Source organism: Lissotriton vulgaris, chromosome 11 (assembly GCF_964263255.1).
Source record: "Lissotriton vulgaris chromosome 11, aLisVul1.2, whole genome shotgun sequence".
NCBI classification, from domain to species: Eukaryota; Metazoa; Chordata; class Amphibia; order Caudata; family Salamandridae; genus Lissotriton; species Lissotriton vulgaris.
In genome coordinates, this window is record NC_141699.1 from 125,188,504 (window position 1) to 125,212,646 (window position 24,143).

At 51.3% G+C, this 24,143-nt stretch overlaps 1 protein-coding gene across 1 annotated transcript in view; it reads left to right on the plus strand.

Annotated features, from left to right (window-relative positions):
• The window catches only part of CIT (citron rho-interacting serine/threonine kinase), a 1,473,679-nt gene that overhangs the window by 1,375,242 nt on the left and 74,294 nt on the right, over nucleotides 1-24,143 (plus strand). Inside the window, exons 46-47 of the mRNA XM_086942878.1 lie at nucleotides 22,198-22,276; nucleotides 22,386-22,565. Coding sequence (XP_086799004.1) covers nucleotides 22,198-22,276; nucleotides 22,386-22,565 — 259 coding nt within the window. The remainder of the gene's footprint in view (nucleotides 1-22,197; nucleotides 22,277-22,385; nucleotides 22,566-24,143) is intronic.

The window sequence follows — 24,143 nt, forward strand, 5'->3', positions numbered from 1 at the left end:
GGTCGCAGACCTGCTGCCTGAATGCCCGCCGGAGGTACGGGCTAAGCTCGGCAAGGCTATGATTGAAGGCCGAGACGCAGCAAGATACTCCATCAGGTGTGGTCTTGATACGACCGACTCACTGGGCAGAGCGATGTCCACGACGGTGGCGATTCGTCGCCACGCCTGGCTGAGATCCGCCAACTTCTCGGCAGATGTCCAGAATGCATTGATGGACATGCCGTTTGATGGCAGTCGCCTGTTTGGCGACAAAGCGGACCACGCGCTGGAGCGCTTCAAGGACTCCAGGGTCACGGCCAAGTCCTTGGGTCTCTCGACCCAGCGCCAGCAAACGGGTTCGTTTCGCTCCTTTCGTGGCCAAGGAAGGGGCGGTCCCACACGTGCTGCCAGCCACGCGCCGCAACAGACTTATCAACGCGGCGGCGGCCGTGGAAAGCGCCGTGGTGGCGGTCGGGGACAGCGGCGAGGTCAGACCACACCTCCCCCCGCAGCATCCGCCACTAAATCCTCCTAGTCCGTGCTTTCAGGCCCATGTGACGCCGGTGGGTGGCAGGGTTCGCCATCACCTCTCCCACTGGCGCACGATAACATCGGACAGGTGGGTGCTACAGCTCGTCCGAAGGGGCTACTCTCTCCCCTTCGAGACCACTCCTCCAGCCATGCCACCGCAGAACCACCGTGTGTCGGGGGACCACTTAACACTTCTGCAGGAGGAGGTTACGGCCCTCTTGGCCAAGGGGGCCATCGAGCGCGTTCCTGGGCCAGAAGTAGGACGTGGTTGCTATTCCCACTACTTTCTGGTGCCCAAGAAGGACAAAGGGGGCCTACGTCCTATCTTGGATCTAAGGACCGTCAACGGCTTCCTCCGGAAGGAGAAGTTCAAGATGTTGACTTTGGCTCAGGTCTTGGCTGCTCTCGACCCGCAAGACTGGATGGTAGCGTTGGACTTGCAGGATGCGTACTTTCACATCCCAGTCCTGCCGGCCCACCGGCGTTACCTGCGGTTCACGGTAGGCCATGAGCACTTTCAGTTTATCGTGCTCCCCTTCGGCCTTACCAGCGCCCCACGGGTGTTCACAAAGGTGATGGCGGTGGTCGCAGCCCATCTGCGCAGATTAGGGGTTTCAGTCTTCCCCTATCTAGACGACTGGTTGTTGAAGGCGGGCTGGCCCCAGACAGTCGTCCACCACCTTCAGATGACGGCAGACCTCCTGCACGAGCTGGGGTTTTCCATCAATGTGCCGAAATCACACCTGTGTCCCTCTCAAAAGCTCCTTTTCGTCGGAGCGGTTCTCGACTCGGCGCAGTTTCGGGTTTATCCTCCGGAACGGCGAGTCCAGGATATTCAGGCTTTGATTCCCATCTTTCAGCCGTTATCCTGGGTTTCGGTCAGGTTGACGCTGCGGCTGCTGGGACTGATGGCTTACTGCATCCTTCTAGTGCCTCACGCCCGGTGGCGGATGCGGGCTCTGCAGTGGGACCTGAAGTTTCAGTGGGCCCAGCATCAGGGCAACTTGTCCGACCATGTCTTGATCTCGGAGGGCACTGCGAGACAACTGCAGTGGTGGCTTATGGACTGCGATTGGGTCAGAGGCAGATCCCTCTCCCTTCCCCAACCGGAGCACGTTGTTGTGACGGACGCGTCCCTCCAGGGCTGGGGAGGCCACCTGGGAGAGGCAGAGATCAGAGGCATCTGGTCTCCGGCGGAGTCTCGGCTCCATATCAACCTGTTGGAGCTCCGGGCGATTCGTTTGGCACTGAAAGCATTCCTCCCCTTTGTCAACGGGAGTGTAGTGCAGGTGTTCACGGACAACACCACCGCCATGTGGTACTGCAACAAGCAGGGCGGGGTGGGGTCGTGGACCCTTTGCCAGGAGGCTCTGCGTCTCTTGCAATGGCTGGAACGTCAGGGCGTGACTCTGACGGTTCAACACCTGGCAGGTTCTCTGAACGCCAGGGTGGACGAACTCAGCCGTCGGTGCTCGATGGATCACGAATGGCGTCTGAACTCGGACGTGGCGCAAGGCCTCTTTCGGCAATGGGGAGAGCCTTGGTTAGATCTATTCGCCACAGAAGAGAACGCGCAATGACATCAGTTCTGCGCGTTGGAGTTTCCAAGACGGCACTCGCTCTGGGACGCTTTTCGGCGCGAGTGGAGTTGCGGTCTGTTATACGCCTTTCCGCCTATACCACTTCTGCCCAGAGTGCTGAAGAAGATCAGGCGCGACCGGGCCCAAGTCATCCTTGTGACTCCGGACTGGGCTCGAAGGTACTGGTATCCCGAGCTACTCAGCATGTCAGTCGGTCCCCCGATCTGCCTGCCCCTTCAGGAGGACCTTCTGTCGCAGCAGCAGGGGACGGTCCTCCACCCGAACCTGTCCAGTCTCCACCTCCATGCTTGGAGATTGAGCGGCGACAGTTGAGGCCATTTGACTTGCCTCCTGAAGTCTGTGATGTGATTCTGGCAGCCAGGCGTTCCTCCACAAAGTCGGTATACGCCTGCAGGTGGAACAGATTTGTGGCATGGTGCACAGCAAAGGCTGTGGATCCCCTCAATGCCCCTCTTTCTGAGGTTCTCCACTTCCATCTTTCTCTTGCCCAGCAGGGCTCTGCTCTGGGCACTATCAAGGGCTGCCTTTCTGCCCTTTCAGCCTTCTTAAGGCTACCTGATCAGCCTTCTTTGTTCTAGTCCCCCATTGTAAACAGATTCTTAAAGGGCATCACTCATATGTTCCCTCCTGTTCCTTTCGTGATGCCCCAGTGGGACTTGAACCTGGTTCTGACTTACTTGATGTGCGCTCCCTTTGAGCCGCTTCATAACTGTCCTCTCCGTCTTCTTACACTTAAGACTGCTTTCCTGGTTCCCATCACCTCTGCCAGGAGAGTGAGTGACCTCCAGGCTCTTTCCTCTAAACCTACTTTCCTTTCTGTCCATCCGGACAAGGTTGTGTTGCGGACAAAACACTCTTTCCTGCCCACGGTAGTCACAGCCTTCCACATCGGGCAGTCCATCACCTTGCCCACCTTCTTTATGCGTCCGCATCCCTTGAAAGAGGAAGAGAGGCTCCACTGTCTGGACCCAAAACGTGCACTTACTATTTGGATCGCACACGCCAGTTCGGGTGGATGACCAACTCTTTGTTGGTTACGTGGATGCTAAGAAGGGACGAGAGGTGCACAAGGGGACCATCTCTCCGTGGGTTGTCTTGTGCATCAAGGTTTGCTATTCCTTGGTGAAAAAGGTGCCTCCTGTGGGGCTGCGCGCCCATTTCATTCGGGCTACGCGGCCTACTACTGCCCTGGGTCGGGCAGTCCCCTTGCAGGACATCTGTCAGGCAGCTACATGGGCCTCGCTGCACACGTTTGCTAGGCACTACTGCCTGGACAGCCCAGTCCGGAGAGATGGCTTTTTCGGCCGTTCCGTTCTCCAGGTTTTTCTGGTGTGATCTTGGTTTGCAGACCCACCCCCGGGGTTGGTATTGCTGGGGTATCTATTCTAAGGTAAGGAATCTAACACTAACCTGTTTCTTTCAGATGCACGAGTTACTTACCTTTAGTAACAATATATCTGTAAGAAACAGTAGTTAGTGTTAGATTCCTTACCACCCCACCCATCCTCCCGTTCTGCGAACCGATATCTAGGGTTAAGGTATATCCCTTTGAGGGCCCTAGTTTCATGGCACCAGTGTCAGTTTTTATCATGGCTATTCGTTCCTGGTACGGAAAGCTATATCCAGAACTGACGTCAGCGCGCGAGGGCGGCGTCTAAGTACTCCGACAACGTCATCCCGGCGATCACGACGCCAACGACAGACGAGGAGTCGCAGACGCCGCCTAGCCGCCGCAAGATGGTACTGCTGACGAAAACTTTCCAGATCCAGCTTGACGCCTGGGGATATTCTAAGGTAAGGAATCTAACACTAACTACTGTTTCTTACAGATATATCATTACCGAAGGTAAGTAACTTGTGCGTTAGCATGCAGAGTTCCTGCTAGGCAGCAACGTGGCCTTTACTGCACACATTGACCAAGCACTACTGCCTGAACAGTCAAGTTCGTCGGGACGGGCACTTTGTCAGTTCCGTCCTGCAGGGTGTTTGCAGACCATCCTCCAGGAGTTATTGCTTGGATATATATTCTAATGTAACGGAATCTGCGGCTAGACGTCTCTATCAGATGAACAAATTACCTTCAGTAACGCCTTATCTGGTAGAGATTCTATCTAGCTGTAGATACCAACCCACCTATCCTTCTCGGTCTGTGAACTGATTTCTAGTTAACTGGCTATTCCCTTTTCAGGCCCCTAGTTCGACATACCTTTAGGAGAGTAGGGTCTGCAATCCTATGATCACCCAGACTTTTTGCTTTTGTTTCACTGGTTTACGACTTTCTCGGGCTGTGGGCCTGCTAATCAGACCCACAGCCCAGCTGTTCTCTCACTAAATTGATGTGTGTACCTTAGGTGCATTACCCAATTGGAACTGGGACACCCTGTCAGACCCTGTAACTCAGGGCATCGGTGTACCCAGGGCCTACCAGGGGCTGAAGCATGTATTATGCCACCCCTGGATGGCCATCTAAATCTGACACAACTGGCTGCACGACAGCTGGGGCAACGTGGCGTACTCGCCCATTGCTGTAGGTATAGTATCCCTATATCTAACCCTAAAATGGACACCCGAGTTCCTATCAGCCACTCCTATGGCAGGCCTTAACAATCCTGAAGGCAGAGTGCGTGGAACCTTGTGAAGTGGGCTCTGGCACAAGCCGAGCCCGGTTGCAGCTTGCGGAACCAAGACCCAATGGCTGTTCCATGATAATGCGTACCATATCGGTAACTTCGGTATCGCGTTGTCAAGACATGTCGAGTAAGGTGTCATACGAATCGGGATGCTGCCCCCTCACCGATGCTGGCGATGAGGTTAGCATTCCACCCTTCTAGAGGGACACGACATGTACGTAACCGTGAACCCCGGTTAAAGTTAACTGAAGCCTCAGCTCCACAAAATGGACGCTGCCACCACAGACACGAGTCTGACCTCCTGCTGCTGGGAGTCCTTCCAGCGGGGAAAGCTTGGACAAAGGGTTTCCTGTCCGGGGCTGTGTTCGCACCATCCCAGACAGGGTTTTGTGTATCCTGGGTAGGCAGGGCTTTACAGGAAGGTGACTGCGGAGTGGCACCCCGGTGCTCACTACGCATCTGCCAGCTAGAACCAGTTCCAGGGGCGCGCTGCCCCTGACCTGGGGAAAGCCCGGCAGGGGAGAGGGGTGTAACTACCCCCTTCCTGGTCCCACCCCTAGGGCAGGACCTAGTCATGTACCCACCCCTTTCTTTAGGATAAAGGCCGGAGCGGGGACCCTTCCAAATTAGATCATCTTTGAATCAAGAACTACTTTCTACGAAAGGACATTCAAGACTCTTCTCAAGATTTCTCCCTTGTGGCTAAGGAGTAGTCACCCTGCATCCGCAGGCACCAGCCAAGAACTCTGCGGTTTGCTGCAAGTCCTTCCTCAGGAATCCGGCGACCCAGCTCGACGAGAACCGGCTTCCCTGGCACCTCTGACCTCTACCCACATCGTCAGCTCAGCTGAGATCTGTGGGTGCGACGAGACCTCGAGGGACCGGCCATCATCAAAACCTGCACGCTTTCTTAATCAGCACGACCACCGAAGGTATCCTCTGGTGAGTGCTCTGGGGTCCGAGAAGCCCCGACCCTGAGCAGCTCCAGCACCGAAGTGCAGCCTCCCAGCATCTCCACGATCTGCGTGGGGCCCTTCTGCTTCGCTGTTCAGCCCGTTGTCCGATCACTAGCCGCTGGCTTGTGACCCTTTGACGACGAACGACAACCAACGTTGCTGGTCTGGTTGCTCCAGACTAGCCTTTTGCTCCTTTTTACGAGAGGAGCACCCCGGACCCTCCTGGTCCACTCAAGACGCAATTTTAGGCCCACCACGTGGCCCTGAAATCTGCCAAGGCTTGTTGCCCCAATCCTGGGCCCAGCGACGCCGACAGCATCAACCTTCGTGGGACAGCTCGCACCTCCATCCTGGTCGCCGACAACGCCTCCTGGTCCGTGAGACTGCAGAGCCTAGCGTCGCCCACTCACCTAGTCGAGGTGACGGCCACCCGGTGCCCTCCTGGTACCCTCTGACTACTGGCTAGTAGTACGAACTTGGTCCCCTCTGCTTTCAGGTATCATCGATCTCTGATCCAGGCTTGGATCTCTACGAACTATTCTTCACTGGTCGCCGGCCAGCAACTCCTTCCTTCCGGCTCCTGGCTCGTCAGCGAAGGCCCCCGACGCCTGTAAGACTTGTGCAGCCGCAGTCCTTGTGGCTAGGTAACTCCGGCATTTCGGTGCCCGCATAGCCTCCTTACTTAAGGGTCCCGAGTCCCTCGCTTCCGACTTGCCTTATCGGGTCCGTCCGAGACCACTAGAACTTTCCGTGCCCTCGGGCACTTGTATTGATTGTGCACTTGAAGTATTTTCCTAAGAGTTTTGTTCTGTGCTTAGTACCCTGTCCTCATAAAGAGTCCAGGGCTGTTGTGATTCTAATAAATACACTGTTTATTTCCATAACACTTGTGTGGTGTCCTTTCACTTGGTGTTCAAGGGGTATGTGATGGTATAACAGCTGGCTTAACACGCCCTCTAGAGTTTAGCCCGAAGACTGCTCGTATCCACGCTACTAGGATAGCTGGTCTAAGGTTGACTTACAACCAGTCACCATAAGGGTCGTTTGGACCGATGCATAGTGGTCACTAGAATAGTGAACACTGCATATCGGGCCAACTTCTCACAATACCCGTGGTAAGTGTTCTTCAGAGCTTCACGCTCCCGGCGTGGAAAGTCACAAAAAGAAACTGTCAGTCCACTGGAGTGGCGCATATATAGGCACCATGTGTAGGAGAGTAGGGTCTGCAATCCTATGATCACCCAGATTTGTTGCTTTTGTTTCACTGGTTTACGAATTTCTCTGGCTGTGGGCCTGCCAATCAGACCCACAGCCTAGCTGTTCTCTCACTAAATTGACATGTGTACCTTAGGTGCATTATCCAATTGGGACTGGGCCACCTTATCAGACCCTGTAACTCAGGGCATAGGTGTACCCAGGGCCTACCAGGGGCTGAAGCATGTATTATGCCACCCCTGGATGGCCATCTAAATCTGACACAACTGGCTGCACGACAGCTGGGGCAAGGTGGTGTACTCACCCTTTGCTTTAGATATAGTATACCTATATCTAACCCTAAAAATGGACACACAGATTCCTATCAGTCACTCCTATGGCAGGCCTTGACAATCCTGAAGGCAGAGTGCTTGGAATCGTGTGAAATGGTGCTCTGGCATGAGCTGAGCCCGTTTGCAGCTTGCGGAACCAAGTCCTAATAGCTGTTCCATGATAACGCATACCATATACTCTTAAGTGCATTATAATCCTCGTGGTTAAATGCTATCTTTGGTATTGCTTTATCAAAACATGTTGAGTAAGGTGTCATACGAATTGGAATACTAACCCCTCGCCAATTCTGGCGATGGGGTTAGCATTCCACCCTTCTAGAGGGACACGACATGTATGTAACTGTGAACCCCGGTTAAAGTTAACTGAAGCCTCAGCTCCACAAAATAGATGCTGCCACCACAGACACGAGTCTGACCTCCTGCTGCTGGGAGTCCTTCCAGCGAGGAGAGCTTGGACAAAGGGATTCCTGTCAGGGGCGGTGCTAGCACCATCCCAGACAGGGTTTTGTGTATCCTGGGTAGGCAGGGCTTTACAGGAAGGTGACTGCAGAGTGGCACCCCGGTGCTCACTACGCATCTGCCGGCTAGAACCAGTTCAAGGGGCACACCAGCCCCTGGCCTGGGGAAAGTCCGGCATGGGAGAGGGGTGTAACCACCCCCCTTCCTGGTCCCACCCCTAGGGCAGGACCTAGTCGCGTACCCACCCCTTTCTTTAGGATAAAGGCAGGAGCGGGGACCCTTCCAAATTAGATCATCTTTGAATCCTGAAACTACTTTCTACGAAAGGAACTCAAGACTTCTTCTCAAGATTTCTCCCTTGTGGCTAAGGAGTAGTCACCCTGCATCCGCAGGCACCATCTAAGAACTCTGCGGTTTGCTGCACGTCCTTCCTCCGGAATCCGACCGACCAGCACGACGAGACCCGGCTTCCCTGGCACCTCTGACCTCTACCTACCTCTACAGCTAAGCTGAGAACCGTAGGTGGGACAAGTCCTCGAGGGACCGGCCATCATCAGAACTGCACGACTTCTATCCAGCACGACCGCCGTGGGATCCTCTGGTGAGTGCTTTGGGGTCCGAGAAGCCCCGACCCTGAGCAGCTCCAGCACCGAAGTCCAGCCTCCCAGCATCTCCACGATCTGCGTGGGGCCCTTCTGCTTTTTGCTGCTCACTGCGTTGTTTGGCTACTAGGCCGCTGGCTTGTGGCCTTCTGAACGATGCCCGACGACATCACTGCTACTGGTCTGGTTGCTCCAGACTGGCCCTTGCTCCCTTCCAAAAGAGGAGCCCCCCGGACCCTCCTGGTCCACTCCAGACGCCATTTTAGGTCCACCGCGTGGGCTTGAATTTGCCAAGACTTGTTGCCCCAATCCTGGGTCCAGCGACGTCGACAGCATCATCCATCGTGGGACAGCTCGCACCTCCATCCTGGTCGCCGACAACGCCTCCTGGTCCGTGAGACTGCAGAGCACAGCGTCGCCCACTCACCTAGTCGAGTTTACTACCATCCGGTGCCCTCCTGGTGCCACCTGACTACTGGCTAGTAGTCACGAACTTGGTCCCCTCTGCTTTCAGGTGTCATCCATCTTCGATCCAGGCTTGGATCAACTCGAACTATCTTCACTGGTCGCCTGCCAGCAACTTCTTTCTTCAGGCTCCTGGTTCGTCTACGAGGATTCCCGACGTCTTTTGAGACATATGCAGCTGCAGCCCCTGGGCTGGTAACTTTGGCATTTCGGTGCCCCAGCATAGCCTCACTATCCAAGGGTCAGGATCCACTGTCGTTTTCGATCTACCTTATCGGGTTCGCCCGAGAACACTAACTTTGTCTTTACTAGCTCCCATAGACTTTGTCCCGCATCCCGCGTGATAGTGCACACTCTGCACCCGAGTCCCCTAGGCCTCCTACTAGTAATCTGAAGGTTCAGTAACGTAGTCCTAGCGATTCCAAAGCCTATTAGTACAGTACTTACCTGCTAGTAATTTCGCATTCCACTTCCATAGTATATGGTTTTTCGTGCCCCTCGGGCATTTGTGTAAATTGTGCAACTTGAAGTATTTTTATAAGAGTTTTGTTGTGTGCTTAGTACCCTGTCCTCATAAAGAGTACAGGGCTGTTGTGACTTAAATAAATACACTGTTTATTTTCATAACACTTGTGTGGTGTCCTTTCACTTGGTGTTCAAGGGGTATATGTGATGGTATAACAGCTGGCTTAACACGCCCTCTAGAGTTTAGCCCGAAGACTGCTCGTATCCACGCTACTAGGATAGCTGGTCTATAAGGTTGACTTACAACCAATCATCAATAAGGGTTGTTTGGACTGATACATAGTGATCACTAGAATAGTGAGCACTGCATATCAGGCCAACTTCTCACACCTTGCACATAACTTCTGGCGTGGACGACTATACCATGCGGAGCCCAACAATGCCACCTACCAGCGCTCCGGGTTACTGCTCATGACAAATTTCCAGATCCAGCCTGACGCCTGTGGATAATTTTAAGGTAAGAAGGTAAAGAATCTTCGGCTAGATCGTCTCTACCAGATAAGGCATTACTAAAGGTAAGTAACTTGTTCTTCAGTTTGCAGTGCTCCCTTTTGGCCTCACTACTGCTGTAGCCACAGAACACCTTTGGAGGTCAGGGTATCATTCTTTTCCTATCTCAATGATTGGCTACTGAAGGCGAGCTAGCCTCAGGCAGTCGTCAATCACCTCCAGTCGACGGCAAACCTATGATCGTTGGGGGTACACTATCAATGTAACAAAGGAGAGTACACGGTTCCCCAGAGAGAATAAACTCTGTCGAAAGTTGAAATCAAAGTGATTGAAGGCACACAGGAGAGGAATCCTCCTTGTTGGAACTAGAGTCCTCACACACCCAGCAAGCTCTAGGAGTCTTGCTTCATCATATGGGCTCACTCCTCGTCTGGTCGGCGGTGCAATACCCGACGGGCACCCATAAAGGGGTTCTTTAGAAGAGATCTTTTGTTCCTGCCGTATGGTGCCATGGGTGTGAGGGCCCTAGGGAAAGAAGTGAAGGGTGTAGATATGTATAAGTGGTTAAAAAAGGTTGGGTTATCCACACCGGACTTTAATAAAGTGGTGACCCACCTCATTAAAAATGAAGAGAGTGGCTGTTTTCTGGCTTAAGGGTGCAGGGAAGTAGTAACCAACTCTATATAACAATGGTCGACATGTTTCATGCAATAATGTTCAAAGCGATACAGTGCATTTCTTCAGGACCGAACCAAACTACCTACACTAAAGGGTTTAAGGTGAGTAGTGTTCACACCCTACTGTTCAAAGGGTAAACACGGGGTCCCGCCATGGCTGAAACCCCAGTCAGTGGAAGCGTCTGCTCCAACGGTTTCCCCGGGCGTTGACACCTCACTGTAGATGCCCTGTTCTCAGTGGGACAAACTTCCGGAACCTACCCCAACACCTTTCCCTATCAATGTGTCAGTCACATCTGACTCCTTTGCAGACACGCCTGTTCATCAGATCTAATATAAATATGGAATGGGTTTCATGCCTTTCCCCTATAGTGGCGAGTGCAGAACATTCAGACTATGATCCTGATGTTTCAGTCTCTGTCCTGGATCTCAGTGCAAATTACTCTGAGGCTTTTGGGAATGTTGGGCTCATTCATCCTGCTGTTCTACCAGATGGCACAAGCGGCTGCTGGCGTGGGATCTCAAGTCCCAGTGGGCAGAGCATCAGGGAAGGCTGTTGGATTGTATCCAGATTTCAGAGTATACTGCAAAAGATCTGCAGTGCTGGCTACTGGACCATATTTGGGTCACTTGCAGACCCCTCTCTTTACCCATCCGGATCGGACAGTGGTGAGAATGCATCCCTTCTGGGTTCGGAAGGTCATCTAGGAGAGGTGCAGATCAGAGACCATAGGTGAAGACTCGACTCCACATCAAGTTATTAGAGTGTAGAGCGATTCGCTTGGCACTTTAGGCCTCCCTGTAGGAAGGTAGCTCCTGACTATGGTTGTCCCAACTTTTTGCCTTGTGTTTTAGCTGGTTTTTGACATAGTTGGCCTGGGACCCTGCCAATCAGGACCCCAGGCCTACTGCTCTCTCTGTAAAATGGATTCCATGTACCTTAGGTACATATCTAATTGGTACTGGGCCACCTTATCAGACCCTGTAACTCAAGGCATAGGTGTACCCAGGGCCTACCAGGGGCTGCAGCATGTATTATGCCACCCCTGGCTGGCCATCTAAATCTGACACAACTGGCTGCACGACAGCTGGGGCAAAGTGGTGTAATCACCCTTTGCTGTAGATACAGTATACCTATGTCTAACCCTAAAATAGACACATGTATTCCTATCAGTCACTCCTATGGCAGGCCTTAACAATCCTGAAGGCAGAGTGCTTGGAATTATGTGAGATGGTGCTCTGGCATGAGCTGAGCCCGTCTGCAGCTTGCGGAACCAAGTCCTAATAGCTGTTCTATGATAACGCGTACCATATACTCTTAAGTGCATTATAATCCTTGCGGTTATTTGCCATCTTTGGTATCGCTTTATCAAAACATGTCGAGTAAGGTGTCATACGAATTGGAAAACTAACCCCTCGCCAATTCTGGCGACAGGGTTAGCATTCCACCCTTCTAGAGGGACACGACATGTATGTAACTGTGAACCCCGGTTAAAGTTAACTCGAGCCTCAGCATCACAAAATGGATGCTGCCACCACAGACACAAGTCTGACCCCCTGCAGCTGGGAGTCCTTCCAGCGAGGGGAGCTTGGACAGAGGGTTTCCTGTCAGGGGCGGTGCTAGCACCATCCCAGACAGGGTTTTGTGTATCCTAGGTAGGCAGGGCTGAATAGGAAGGTGACTGCAAGTGGCACCCCGGTGCTCACTGTGCATCTGCCAGTTTGAACCAGTTCCAGGGGCACACCAGCCCCTGAGCTGGGGAAAGTCCGGCATGGGAGAGGGGTGTAACCACCCCCCTTCCTGGTCCCACCCATGAGCAGGACCTAGTCCCGTACCAGCCCCTTCCTTTAGTATAAAAGTGGGAGCGGGGACCCTTCCAAATTAGATCACCTTTGAATCCTGAACCTACTTTCTACGAAAGGAACTCAAGACTTCTTCCTAAGATTTCTCCCTTGTGACTAAGGAGTAGTCACCCTGCATCTGCGGGCACCAACTAAGAACACTGCGGTTTGCTGCACGTCCTTCCTCCGGAACCAGACCGACCAGCACGACGAGACCCGGCTTCCCTGGCACCTCTGACCTCTACCTACATCATCAGCCCAGCTGAGATCCGTGGGTGTGACGAGACCTCGAGGGACCGGCCATCTTCAGAACTGCACGACGCTTATCCAGCACGACCGCCGAGGGATCCTCGAGTGAGTGCTTTGGGGTTTGAGAACCCTAACCCTGAGCAGCTCCAGCACCGAAGTCCAGCCCTCCAGCATCCACGAAATCTGCGTGGGGCCCTTCTGCTCTTTGCTGCTCACCGCGTTGTCCGGCCACTTGCCTGCTGGCTTGTAATCCTCTTGACGACGAACGACGACACTTTCATCGCTGGTCTGGTTGCTCCAGACTGGCCCTTGCTCCCCTCCAACAGAGGAGCACCCCGGACCCTCCTGGTCCACTCCACACGCCATTTTGAGTCCACCGCGTGGGCTTGCATTTGCCAAGAGTTGTTGCCCCAAAGCTGGGTCCAGCGCCGTCGACAGCAGATACCATCGTGGGACAGCTCGCACCTCCATCCTGGTAGCCGACAACGCCTCCTGGTCCGAGAGACTGCAGAGCCCAGCGTCGCCCACTCACCTGGTCGAGGTGACTCCATCCGGTGCCATCCTGGTGCCCATTTAATCACTGGCTAGTGATTCAGAACTTGGTCCCCTCTGCTTACAGGTATCCTCCATCACCGATCCAGGCTTGGATCACATCGAACTTCATCACTGGTCGCCTGCCAGCAACTTCTTCTTTCAGGCTCCATAGACTGCAACGAGGATTTCCGACGTCTTTTCAGCCCTATGCAGCCGCAGCCCCTGGGCTAGGTAACCTGAGCATTTCGGTGCTGCAGCATAGCTTAACTATCTAAGTGTCCAGATCCTTTTTCGTTTCAGCTCTACCTAGTCGGATTTGTCCGATAACACTAACTTTACGAAATCTAGCATCCATAGACTTTGTCCCGCATCCCGCGTGAGAGTGCACACTCTGCACCCGATCTCCCTAGGCCTCCTGCTCGTAATCTGAAGGTTCAGTAGTCCAGTCCTAGCGATCCTAAAGCCTTTGAGACTAGTTACTTACCTGCTAGTATTTCGCATTCCACTTTTGTAGTATATGGTTTTCCGTGCCCTTCGGGCATTTGCGTAAATTGTGCCACTTTCAGAATTTCTTCAAGAGCTTTGTATTGTGCTTAGCGCCCTGTCCTCATAAAGAGTCCAGGGCTGTTGTGTTCTAAATAAATATACTTTTATTTTCATAACAACTTGTGTGGTGTCCTTTCACTTGGTGTTCAAGGGGTATATGTGATGGTATAACAGCTGGCTTAACACGCCCTCTAGAGTTTAGCCTAAAGACTGCTCTTGTCCATGCTACTAGGATAGCTGGTCTAAAAGGTTGACTTACAACCAATCATCAATAAGGGTCGTTTGGAATGATGCACAGTGATCACTAGAATAGTGAGCACTACATATCAGGCCAACTTCTCACACTCCCAGTCTAATATTAGAGGACATTTGGTGCATGTCCTCAATAACAACACTACCTCCATGCAGTACTGCAACAGGCAGGGCGCAGTTTGGTCTTGGGGACCTGTGTCAGCAGGCTGGAGGCCTCTGAAAGCGACTGAACCACCAGGAAATTTCTCTGTTGGTAAAACACTTGTCTGCATCTCGAATGGTCAGGACGTATGGACTCAGCTGCAGATGCTTGGCAGATCACGAATGACAGTTTGACCCGGAGGTAGCACGGGGCATTTTCAGTCAGTTCGATCTTATTACCACTGCAGAGAACCCATAATGTCAGCACTTTTGTGCGTTGGAGTTTCCAAGGCTGCTCTGTCTTGGAGAAGCCGTTCATCTACAGTGGCTCATGGGACTCCTGTATGTTTTCCCACTGCTTCCTCTCCTACGCAAAGTTCTGTAGAAAATCAGGAACAACGTGGCTTAAGTCTTTCTAGTGGCACTGAATTCAGTCAGGAGAGCATTGGACCCGACACTCATGGACATGATTGTCCTCCGATCAAGCTGCCACTTTGGAAAAATCTTCTGCCACAGTAGCTGGGCATGGTACTGCACACGGTCCTGTGCAATTTGCAACTCCATGTTTGGAGACTGAGTAGCAGCAGTTGACTTTGTTCGACCTTCCTCCTTAGGTCATTGATGTCTTCCTAGTGACGAGGATCCCACCACAAAATCAGTGGATGCCAGTCATTGGGATACATTTCTGGGTTGGTGTGGCACCCAACAAACTGACACACTACAAGCCTAGTTGTCTGAAGTTTTAATGGGTTTTTTTTGTGGGGGTTTTTGTCCCTGGCCTAGCAAGGCCTTTGTTTGGGCACTCTGAATTTGTTGGATTTTGGCAGTTGCTGGATCAAGATTTTTTTGCTTAAGTCAACCTTGGTTTCTTTGAATATCTTTTGTGGCACCTCAGTGAGAATTGAACTTAGTTCTCACTTTTTTGATGTGCACCCCATTTGAGCCACAGCACAGTTATCCAGTAACCCCTTCGGCGCTGTGCGGGAGAATTAATAAGTGGACTGGATTCGGGCGGCCGGGGGCCGTCCTCAGCACACGCCCACCTTGACGTCTGATGGCCGGAGGCCGTCCTGAGCACCGAAGAGGTTAAGACTCCTGACATTGAAACTGGTCTTTCTCATCATAATAATATTTTTCAAAGTGTGTGGGCCAGCTGCAGGGTATTTTTGACAATCCACTTTATATGACTTTCTTCCCAGAAGATGGTCACTCAATTTCATATCTGGCAGGCTATCACCCTTTTGGCATTCTTTGCCTTACTTTATCCCTCTGAGGAGGATGACCTTCATTGTCCTAGGAAGTTGTCAACCTCTTCCAAATGATAATGGACCTCCTAACATCATTGTGATTCACTATCAATGTGCTCCCTTTCATCTGAGCCATTCCGGGCGTGGTACAGTTTCATACCTTTCCCCTGGAGTTGAGAGTCCAGGATATTCGAATTATGATCATACTGTTTTTGCCTCTGTCCTGGCTATCAGTGCGGATGAGTCTGAGGCTTCAGGGATTGTCTGCTGGTGACATGGCACATACGGGTACTGCAATGAGATCTTAAGTCCAAGCAAAAGCATCTGTCCTCCGATCAAGCTGCTGCTTCAAGAGGGTCTTCTGTTGCAGCAATAGGGCAGGGTCCGGTGACCAGGCTTCCACACTTTGCACCTCTAAGCGTATAAATTGAGCAGTGGTAGCTAGTCTCTCTTGATCTTCCTTCGGAGGTCGTTAAATGTTATTCTGGCTGCCAAACGGCCATATGCCAAATGGTGTACACCGAGTGCTGTCACAGGTTTGTAGCTTGATGCAGCACATGTCAGACTGACCCGCTACAATCTAAGCTGTCTGAAGTGTTGTTTGTTTTATCATTGGCCCAGCAAGGATTTGCAGTGGTCACTGTAAAACACTTTGTCTACTATTTTTAAGGTTACCAGATCATCTTTCCTTCTTTAAATGTCTGAAAGAAGCCATTGGTGATGCCACAGTGGGTCCTGAAATTGGTCCTCACTTTTCTAATGTGCCCCCCATTTGAACCAATGCACAGTTGTCCATTATGTCCATTAACCCTGAAAACAGTTTTACTTGTCATGATAATGTCAGCTCGTTGCATGAGTGAACTGCCACTTACAGTCCAGCCGCCTTACACAATGTTCTTTCCAGACAAGCTGGTGTTAAGAGCTTGAGCTGCATTTCTCCTGACTGTAGAAACACTTTTCCATGCCAGGCAAGCTATCACCTGACTTTCTTTGCCCGCCTCATCCCTCAAAAGAGCTGGAGAGACTCCATTCTTTGGACCCCAAAGGGGAACTCGGTTGCTGCTTTGATCATACCAAAGCCCATTGATTTGATGATCAGTTTTTTGTGGGTTTTTCAGGAGCAAAGAAGGGCAAGGCAGTGCAGAAAAGAAATCTCTCTAAGTAGATAGTCATCTACATAAAATCTTCTACAAGCTTTCTAAGAAGCAGCCACCTGAAGGAGTAAGGGTGCATTCAACTTGAGCCAAGGCTGCTACTACTGTCCTTGCACATGAAGTGCTTATCCTGGATATATAATGGGGTACTACATTTGCATCAGTGCAACGTTTGCAAAGCACTCTTGACGTGACAGCCAGGTCTGTTGGGATTGGCATTGTGCCCATTCCGTCCTGCAGGACATTTTGCTCTAAGACATTCCACAGAACCACCACCTAGTAAGGTACTGCTTTGATATCTGTTCACAATTGTGAAATCTGTGGTTAGAAGTATCCATCAGAAGAACAAGATACTTACCTTAGGTAATGGCCTTTCTGGTAGATAACCAATATATCCACAGATTCCTTACCAACCCTCCCTTTTCTCTGGTCTGTGGAATGGACTCTTTTTCCACCTTAAAGGCCCAAACTAGAGAGCTGCCCACTGGTCAAGCCTTTTTGCCAATGGACTTTGCTTCTGGAGGCACGGACAAGCCTTTGAAAGAAACTGATGTCCCTGTGCCTGTGTGGTGTTTGTTTCCCTACTCGTCACTTCTGGAGTGAAATGGCGTTTATGCAGAGCCATGTGACAACACCTGTGAGGGCCTTTGGGTCTACCACTTTCAGGCTAAGCTGTCTGAAATACTTTTTTTATCTAGTCTTTGGCTCGGTAAACTCTTGCCATAGACACCAATAAATATTTATCGGCTTCCCTACTTTTCTACGTTTTTCACATCAGCCCTCCCTGTTTAAGTTTTCAGTTGTGATGTGTTTTTGAAAGGGCTTACATCTGTGTTACCCCTGTGCCTTTTAATATGCCATAGTGGGACATTAGCTTGAGTCTAACTTTGATGTGTTCACTATTCTATTCTGTTCTGTGCACAGCTGCTCACTGAGATTTGGGACCGTTAAAGGTTTTTTCCTCTGCGATTACTTCTGCACTCCATGTCAGGGAGCTACAGGCTCTGTCATAACAACCTGCCCGTATGCCTCCTTCTTTCGCGATAAGCGGTTGCTTCGGATCAAGACATCTTTTCTGCCAAACATAGTGTAATTCTTCCATGTGTGGCATTCTATGATGCCCCTCGTTTTATTTTCTCCACTGCAAATCCCTCTAAAATAAAGAACTTTATTTGTTTGGATCAAAAGCGAGCCTTTGACTTTTACATTTATTGAACGGAGGAGCACAGAGTGAATTTGGCAAGCCGCTTTTTGTGGTGTAGAAACAACTTCATCCAGATAGTTTGTCCTCTGCATAGGAATTTGCTATGCCTTGGCCATGAAGGACCCTTCTGAGGGTCTTCGAGCACATTCTACCAGGAGCTAAGGCTCGAGGGTTATACTGCTGGACATCTGCCAGACATTACTGTCTAGATTTGCAGGTTCATATATAGGGACATTTTGCCCGCTTGATTCTACAATATTTCGTGCTGTGAATACCACTCATCAAATCTTCCACCTTTAAAGGTGAGGAATCTGCAATTATTCACATCCATCAGGTAATTACCTTTAGCAACACTCTTTTTTGGTGTTATACTCTAAAGTTAGATTCTGCTCACCCCTCCAACCCTCCTCACCCCTCATTCAGTTGAGTAGACCTCTAGGCTTAGTAAGGGTCCACGATGGATTATGCACACTGTCACAGTTGTTGATCTGTACTGACGCTCCACATCTGAAAGAGACATGTTAGTGATAGATTCCTTACCTTAGAATAGCCCCAAGCGTTAGACTGGATCCGGAAACTTTTGCGTACCCCTGCGTGTCGGTAGGCGTCGTCTGCTGCTCCGCATCCGTCTTCGGCGTTGTTAGCGCCAGAATGACGACGCCGGAGTACTTAGATGCCACCCTCGCACGCTGACGTCAGTTCTTCTTTTTTCCGCGCCAGCTAGCGCAGATCCGTAGAAGCTCTACCCCTTAGCCACTTTTTGACTAAACTTTTTTGATCTGTTTTTTCTCGAGTCGTTCGACTCCTACAGTGCCGGTAGGGTTGCCCGGGTTCAAACCCTGCTCCAAGTGCAGCCGACTGATGTCGGTTACCGGCCCCCATCGCCGGTGCCTTCAGTGTCTAGGCCTCAACCACGACGACCGAACCTTCTCCGACTGCCGGGCCCTGACGTCTAAGGCTAGGCGGGAGCGGTCCCGCAAGCGACTTGAGCTCCGGCAGTCGGCCCGCACCGTTCAAGGTCCTGTTCCCACAGGAGGTCGAGGGACCGGTTGCGGGGTCGGAGCCCTCGTAGCTCCAAGAGTCGGCATCGGTCTTCGGGATCAATATCCTCAGGTAAGAGGCATGAGAGGTCGGAAAGGCGTCATCGCTCTTCGGACCCACCCCGACACTTGCGTGACACCACCCACGCGGCTCCGACGGAGTCGTGGGTGTCGCAACCTGCCCCACACCTTCCGGTCCCTGGGCACGATGCGACACCAGAGGAGGTCGAGCAGTACCTCATGGCCAGGAGGTCTCTCCCTCCTCCGGCGGGCTCCGTGGCTCCTTTGGGCCTTACGGTCCCGGCTGGGGGCCTAGCGGGTCCGGTGCTAAGGCTCCGACGCCGCCGGGTGCTCCGGCCACGGCGCTGCAGGCGACATCGGCGCCGCAGGCCCCCACTGGATCCGCTTCCGGTCGACCTCACGACCTCACCGATGTCAGCCCCTAGAGTTTCATCCCCGGCACCGCCTACGAGCGACACCGTCCCCGAACCTGCCCTTGATTCGGTTCCGGCGCCGCTGGGCGCCGCTCTCGACGTCGTATGGAGACTTTTAGTTCCACGAGCCGGCCCCATCCTTTGAACCTGAATTTCAGGTGATGGGTGACAAGGGGGATTGGGAGGGGTCTGTGAACCCTCTGGCTCAGGAGTGCCAGTCTCAGCAGGACTGGACATGTGAGCTTGGGGGATGCCAGTGGCCTGGACACTTCGCCAGACACTGGTTTTGTCTCCCCTCCAACCGTGGCTACGGACGAGGGGGGTTCCTACAGTGTAGTGTTGACGTGGGCGGCCAAGGCCTTGGGCCTGGAGCTCCCCGTCGCGGCTGTGATGACTAACCTCCTCACTGAGGTCCTTAAACCGCAGGCAAGCTCGGCTGAGCCTCTGCTGCCGTTTAATGAGGCCTTGTGTGACGTTCTTTTGGGCACTTGGTCCAAGCCTGCTACAGGTCAGCCTGCAGATAGGAACGTGGCCAGACGCTACCGCCCGGCTCCCGGCGACCCTTGCTTCTTGTCCACACACCCCCCCCCCGAGAGCCTGGTTATCCAGGCCTCCACTTCCCAGACCGCATTCCCGATGGCTCCGCCCGATCGGGAATCCAAGAGGTACAAACAATTCGGTAAGAAGGTATTCTCGTCCCGGAGTTTGGAACTGCGGTCAGTCAATACCGCATGCCTCTTGGGCCGCCACACCCACACTCTGTGGGGCAGGGTCGCGGACGTGCTGCCACAATGTTCGGAGGAGGCCCGGACTAAACCTGCCCAAGCCCTTGCGGAGGGTCGAAATGTGGCACGCTATTCCATCCGTTGTGGGCTGGATACCACGGACTCACTGGGCAGAGCGATGGCAACGACGGTGGCAGTTCGACGCCACATCTGGTTGAGGACTGCCAACTTTTCGGCTGATGTCCAGGCCACCCTCCTGGACATGCCGTTTGATGGCCGTCGCCTCTTTGGCGACAAGGCGGACCATGCGCTTGAGCGTTTTAAGTCCGAGGGATGTCTTGTGTGGCCGTTCCGTCCTCCAGGATTTTCTGGTGTAATTATTGGTTCGCAGACCCACCACCGGGGTTGGTATTGCTGGGGTATCTATTCTACGGTAAGTAATCCATCACTAACGTGTCTCTTTCAGATGCACAAGTTACTACTTGTGTAACTATATATCTGTAAGAGACATTAGTTAGTGATAGACTCCTTACCGACCCACCCCTCCTCCCCGTTCTGCGAACCTATATCTAGGGTTAAGGTCATCCCCTTTCAGGGCCCTAGTTTCATGACACCTGTGTTAATTCTATCATGGCTCTGCGTATCTGGCGCAGAAAAGCTGTGTATAAGAACTGACGTCAGCGCGCGAGGGTGGCGTCTAAGTACTCCGGCGACGTCATTCCGGGGCTAACGACGCTGAGGACGGACGTGGAGCCGCGGACGACGCCTACTGACGCGCAGGTTTATTGCTACGCAAAAGTTTCCTGATCCAGTCTGACGCCTGGGGATATTCTAAGGTAAGGAATCTATCACTAACTAATGTCTCTTACAGATATATTGTTACACAAGTAGTAACTTGTGCATCTAGAGGCACGTAATGCTTTAAAGTTAACTGACGTCAGCATGCAGGGGTAGTGACTAAATATGTCTCCATCCTGTAACTTTTGGAGTTGGGGCAAAACCACCACGGAGTCAGGTGGTGCTGCCTCGGCATGCGAGAGGAATTATTAGAAAAGCTTCTGATCCAGTCTAGCACATGGCATGATTCAGAAGGTGAGGCATCTGTGGTTAGATAGACAATAAACCAGAAAGAGTGTTTCTAGAGTCTTTTTTGTTGTTGCGAAACTTAGAAATTGAACTGTAGTATGAAGCGCCATGTAAAAACAAGTTATTCATAAAATATAATGGTGAAGTGGTATAGATTACTGCTGAGGGGTGCATAACGATTTACTGCATTTTTGTTTGCTTATCTGCCAAAAATTATTTGTAGTAGGTTAAGTGATTGAAATCTGTTTCAAAATCATACATGGGTTCTTTTTGGTAGTTCATGAACCTTGGTGGCTTATTGATGCACATCATGATGTGCCCACATCGCTCTCCTGCATGTATGTATGCTTGGATGAATGCTGTGACTTTGAGACTTATGTTTTAAATTGTTATTCATAATATTATCATATCAATTGATAATTTTAGGCGATTTGACTTGGTCTTTTATCTTATGATAATTAAATGACATTTAAATTATGGTGCGATAGAGTATGTAGTGGAAGTACAGAATTAGTCACATGTATGTTAGTTTTAATAGGATTTAGAATAGAATTATATGTTTTGCAGATAAAAAAAAGAAGATTGTAGGGCTATTTTGTAACTTGGATGATGAACTGAATTACTAATTTTAATAAATATACATTTTAAGGAATATTTTAATTTGAACTCACCAAAATTCTGAAATTTATTTTACAATCTTTTAACTTAGACCTCTCTCGTTTTTCATGAAGTGAAGTAGTGTGGCTCACTGGTTAGAGGCGGCAGACCCGAGAGCAGAGGACGGCCCGGGACCAGGGTTCGATTCCCGACGCGGCAGGTTTCTGGACCAGGGTCAGCGGACTCGATAATTCTCTCGCCTCGGTGCCCACTCTGATCAGCGATCACACTCGGCAACTCTGGGCATTAGCTTGCCTCATCTTCACTAACGGCCCCACCAGACCGCCGGGGATGCCTGGTCTCACCCTGGAGATACCCACTAAGGGACCATCTCTCAGGGAAGCCAGGAAGGGTTTCGCAGCGGATCGAAGCGCGGAGATACTCCTCCGGGAGTCGATCCTAGCGCTATATAAACCTGCAATTAATTAATTAATTAATTGTTGTGATTTAACAAGAGATGTTACAATTTTCAAGAGAGAAAGTTTTAAAAGCTAACCTTTTAGATCCTTGGTATCTGCTAACCTTTGTGGGCCTATTGTTCAAGAGAGAATTGCAGTCTTTAAGCAGTCAATTGTAAATGAACGCGTATTGTCACTGAAATGTGTTTGTCAAATAATATGCTATGGTTTTATGCAGGCTTTATTTGTATTGTTTTGGCTTGCAGCATATAGAGAGCCTTATCTCTTTGTGACCCACTTCAATTCCCTGGAGGTGATAGAGATTCAAGGACGTACAGCTCTTGGGTAAGGGTCTCTGTGCTTTTCACAGCACTTGCAGTCATCGGTTCAGCTATTATAGGAGCTGGTATGGACATAACCTAATATGTTCTTTTTTTGTTTGTTTGTCATTCAGTGCACCTGCCCGGGCCCATTTAGACATTCCTAACCCTCGATACCTGGGTCCTGCAATCTCATCTGGAGCTATTTATTTGGCATCAGTGTACCAGGACAAGCTTAGAGTCATTTGCTGCAAAGGAAACCTGGTCAAGGAATCTACTGGCGAGCATCACAGAGTTCCATCCATGACACGCAGGTATGAAATAGCTGTAGTTTACAATATAATTGGGCTGTGATCAAACAGTGCATTAGTGATAGTTTAAAGATGTTTTGTAAAAGAGGTTTGTAAGAAAATGGTTTAATAGTTGAGGAGGATGTGAGTCCTTCCCAAGTAACGAGGCCAAGGTCTTGTCGGGTACAATACACAAGTTAAATAAATAAACGGGCTCTGCCCCTGGCAGCTATGGCACAGAGCAGACAGTCTTAGTCTTAGCAAAGTATTTAGCTGTGCAAAAAGAATTAAAAAGTCAAAACGCAACACAATAATCCCGAACCAATTCCTAAAAAAAGGAGAAAGCTTTTTAATAGGAAAAACACCCAAAAAAATCTGAAATCCAATGAGGTGGCCCGGAGATATGAACTTTAGGGCAAAAAACGTCAAGAAAAGTAAAGTGGAAATAAGAGGTCGATGTTTGTGATTGACTGGGACCCAGGCATGGTTGCAGGAGCCCCGGCTCTTGCGCGAAACCGGACAAAAGATAGGGGGTGTAACAACCCCCCTTCCTGGTCCCCCCCTCATAGGAGGGACCTAGTGATAGTACAGCCCCCTTTAGCAGTATAAAGGTAGGAGCTGGTCCCATTCCAAATCAGATTAATCCTAACTTGAAACTCTACAAGAAGAAACTCTGGACTTCGACATTCTGCTACAGAAGACTGAAGAAATCTCCCTTGTGGCCAAGGAGTGACCACCCTGCACAAGCAGGCACCATCAAGCGTCCAGCGGCTTCACTTTGTCGTCTTCCCTTGAGGATCCAGACTTAAGAGCCCGACGAGACCCGGATTCCCAGACCTCTCCGACCTCTACCTACATATACAGCACAGCTGAGATCCGTGGGTGCGACGAGACTCCTGGGACCAGCCATCTTGAAGAAACTGCACTTCGCTTCCAGCACGACTACTGAGGTATCCTGGACGAAGTGCTTTGGGGATTGAGAAGCCCCAGCCCCGAGCAGCTCCTGCACAGAAGATCAGCCCTTCAGCATCCACGAGATCTGCGTGGGGCCCTTTGCTTGATTGCTGCTCGACGCGTTGTCTGGTCACTTGCAGGCTGGCTAGTGGCCTCCTAGACGACGATCCACGACATCAACACCGCTGGTCTGGTTGCTCCAGACTGGCCCTTGCTTCCCTGCAAAGGAGAAGCACCCTGGACGCCTTTTCCACTCACCGCGTGGGTTGCCTTTGCCAAGGCCTGTTGACGCCGAATCCGGAACCAACACCGCCGACAGCGAGAGCCTGCGTGGGACAGCTCGTGCCTCCATCCTGGTCGTCGAAGACACCTCCTGGTCCACTTGGCTGCAGAGTCAAGCGTCCACTCTTCACCTGATCGCGACAACAGCATCTGGTTCCTTCCTGGTTCCACTCCAGTCACTGGCTAGTGACTTTGAACATTGTCCCCTCTGTTTTCAGGTCTTCAGCTTCCTTGATCCACCCTTGGATCACACCGGACATCATCCTCCTGGTCACCTGCATCATCTTTTCTTCCAGGCTCCATAGACGTCAACGCAGAAACCCGACACGACTTCGCACCTATGCACCCGCAGCCTGTGGGTGAGGT